The following is a 2,303-nucleotide window of genomic DNA, read 5'->3' on the forward strand; positions in this document are numbered from 1 at the left end:
GTGGGCTGTGGTGCTGAGGGCAGGTGGAGCTGGCCTTGCTTTGTGAGGGCTCACGGCTCCCTTCCATCCTGAGGACTCTGCCGCCGGTAGCAGTTGGGCTATCCTGGAGCTGCGTTCTGGGGCAGATTGTACGCCGGAGGCTCGAGCGTGGACACGTCGTATGGATAGGTGGTGTCTGCTGGGGCTCCTTCAGCTGTGCTCTGCTGATGAGAGTGGGGGTGAAGGCTGCAGACCCCTGAAAACCAAGTGAGATGACTCAAAATACAGCTATTTCCTTGGCAGCTCCGTGGCTGGACGTTGAGGTGACAGGTCTCAGTTCCGTCGGGCATTTAAACCCTCCGTCCCTGTGCTAGATGCGAGTGGACTGATAGCCTAGGGTGGTTGATGTGCCAACTGAGCAGCTCCCAGGCAATGTGCATTGGTGTGAGCAGGTCCCAGCAGGGGGGAGACTTGGCTTAATGCCCTTTAACAGGGCACAGGTGAGGTGAAATCAGGAACTTGAGCTTTTCCTTGGCTTTCCCTGAACTGAAGGTGCCCAACACTCCAGAAACATGAAGTCGGGGCAAGTGAGGTAGATCCAGGGCATGTCCAGTGACAAGGTAGATGTCACTGGCTGGAAACTGTCACCTGTTCCATACTGACGTGCCCCTTGTTGTCATCTTTGCACAGGCCAACAGAGCCAGCAGCAGAACAGCCATCCCGATTACAGCAAAGCATGGGAGGAGTATTTCAAAAAACAGAGTGAGTGAAACAGGGTTACTGGAGATGAATCAACTCTTGTTATAAACAGAGTTTACTCTAATCCGATGGCTTGTGTCTCCATCCCCTGCTGTTATTAGCTTCCAGTCCTCTACAAAACCCCCTTGGTCCTCTCCTGTTGGTGACGGTGCATGTAGTTCTCCCACTGAAAGCTCTCAGTTGTGCTGTCTGCTGTCGCACCTTGGGAGAGGTGCTCCCATTGAACCACGGTCCGCAGTAGACCTCGTATCCACGCTTGCAGTTGGCTTGCCTGGGGAAAACATAGCGCACAACAAGGACTGATGCTAACAAAAACCAGAAAGCTGAAGCTGGGTTGTTGAGACGGTAGGAGAGCTCTGCGCACGTGGAAAAACATGGGCCTGGCTTTCTCTGCTCTGTTAAGAAGCGCATGATGCCAACTTCTGGATTTGCTTTTGACGCCATGCTACTGGAACCTTTGGGCTGAGGATGAAGGGTGCAGGCTGTCAGGCTGTCCCTGCAGCCGCCGGAACGGTCTCTTCATGCTTTCTGGCTGCTGTCGACTTGTCACTTGCAAGCCAGCTCAAAGCCTGTCTTGTCGTATCCAAACAGCAGATAGCCGGTGTCGTTCTTTCAGATGTCTGCAGCTGTTGGAAGGGGGCTGGCTCTTCTTTAAGCTTTACAAAAGGAGATCCTAAGCCTGGGCTTGGTCTTACTGAATTGCTCATCTCTCCCTTTTCCCTTCTTTTCCTCCAGGTCATGCTGCCAGTGCTGCTTCTCAGGCAAGTTCCCAGCCGGACTACACAATGGCTTGGGCAGAGTATTACAGACAGCAGGCTGCCTACTACGGGCAGACACTAGGGCAGGCTCAGGCCCACAGCCAGGTCTGTATCCATGTTCCCTGAACCCCAAAAAAAAACCCTTGGGTAATTGGGTATGTCGGCCTTGGCCTGGTGTGGGGGCTCTGCTTTGGGTTCACATGGTGAAGCAGAGAGATTTTGCGGCTGAAGAAGCGATCACAGAAGTGTTGTCTCAACGTGAGTCTTGTTTCCCTGTACAGGGTGAGGGGTTTTTTGGGAGAGGACCAGGAGGTTATTTGTTTCTCCTGGGGCCTTTCCTTATAGACCCTAGGCTGCTTTGTGCCTTTGGAGAATTCAAGTAAAAGGAATGATGGAGCCAGGCTGGCGCGGTAGCATGTCACTGGCACATCGAGCAGTCCAGGACTGTGTGGGCAGGCTTTGCCTTTTCTCTTGCAAGCTTTGTGCTCGGACAGGAGCTGTGCGCTTGCCTGGGGAGGGAGCACCCTATCCTGAAAGGAAGCAGAAAACTGATGAAAAATAATTTGGATTAACCAGCTGCCAAGTAAAATCTCTCCTCTCCTGTCACTCAGACTGCCCGGAGGGTTGCCTGGGATTTATCCTGATCGTACCCATGGCGCTCTCCCGAGCGACGAGTTTGCAGAGCGAAGGTCTTAGTATTTGGCAAAAAGAATGTGTAAAGCGCACGTACACCTTGGTGTGATCAGACGCTTCTCCCTGAATCATGTTTTTACTCTGGCTCCTCGGAGCAGAAGCTGGTCTGGATGC

General features: G+C 53.0%; 1 protein-coding gene across 1 annotated transcript in view; it reads left to right on the forward strand.

Annotated features, from left to right (window-relative positions):
- FUBP3 (far upstream element (FUSE) binding protein 3) overlaps positions 1 to 1,601 on the forward strand; it is a gene marked incomplete at its 3' end in the record, with an annotated part of 31,959 nt that extends 30,358 nt beyond the window's left edge. Inside the window, exons 17-18 of the mRNA XM_009702663.1 lie at positions 670 to 741; positions 1,474 to 1,601. Coding sequence (XP_009700965.1) covers positions 670 to 741; positions 1,474 to 1,601 — 200 coding nt within the window. The remainder of the gene's footprint in view (positions 1 to 669; positions 742 to 1,473) is intronic.
- Between the last annotated feature and the right edge of the window lie 702 nt (positions 1,602 to 2,303).

The sequence above is a fragment of the Cariama cristata genome, unplaced genomic scaffold (genome assembly GCF_000690535.1).
Source record: "Cariama cristata isolate BGI_N322 unplaced genomic scaffold, ASM69053v1 scaffold33686, whole genome shotgun sequence".
Taxonomy (NCBI): Eukaryota; Metazoa; Chordata; class Aves; order Cariamiformes; family Cariamidae; genus Cariama; species Cariama cristata.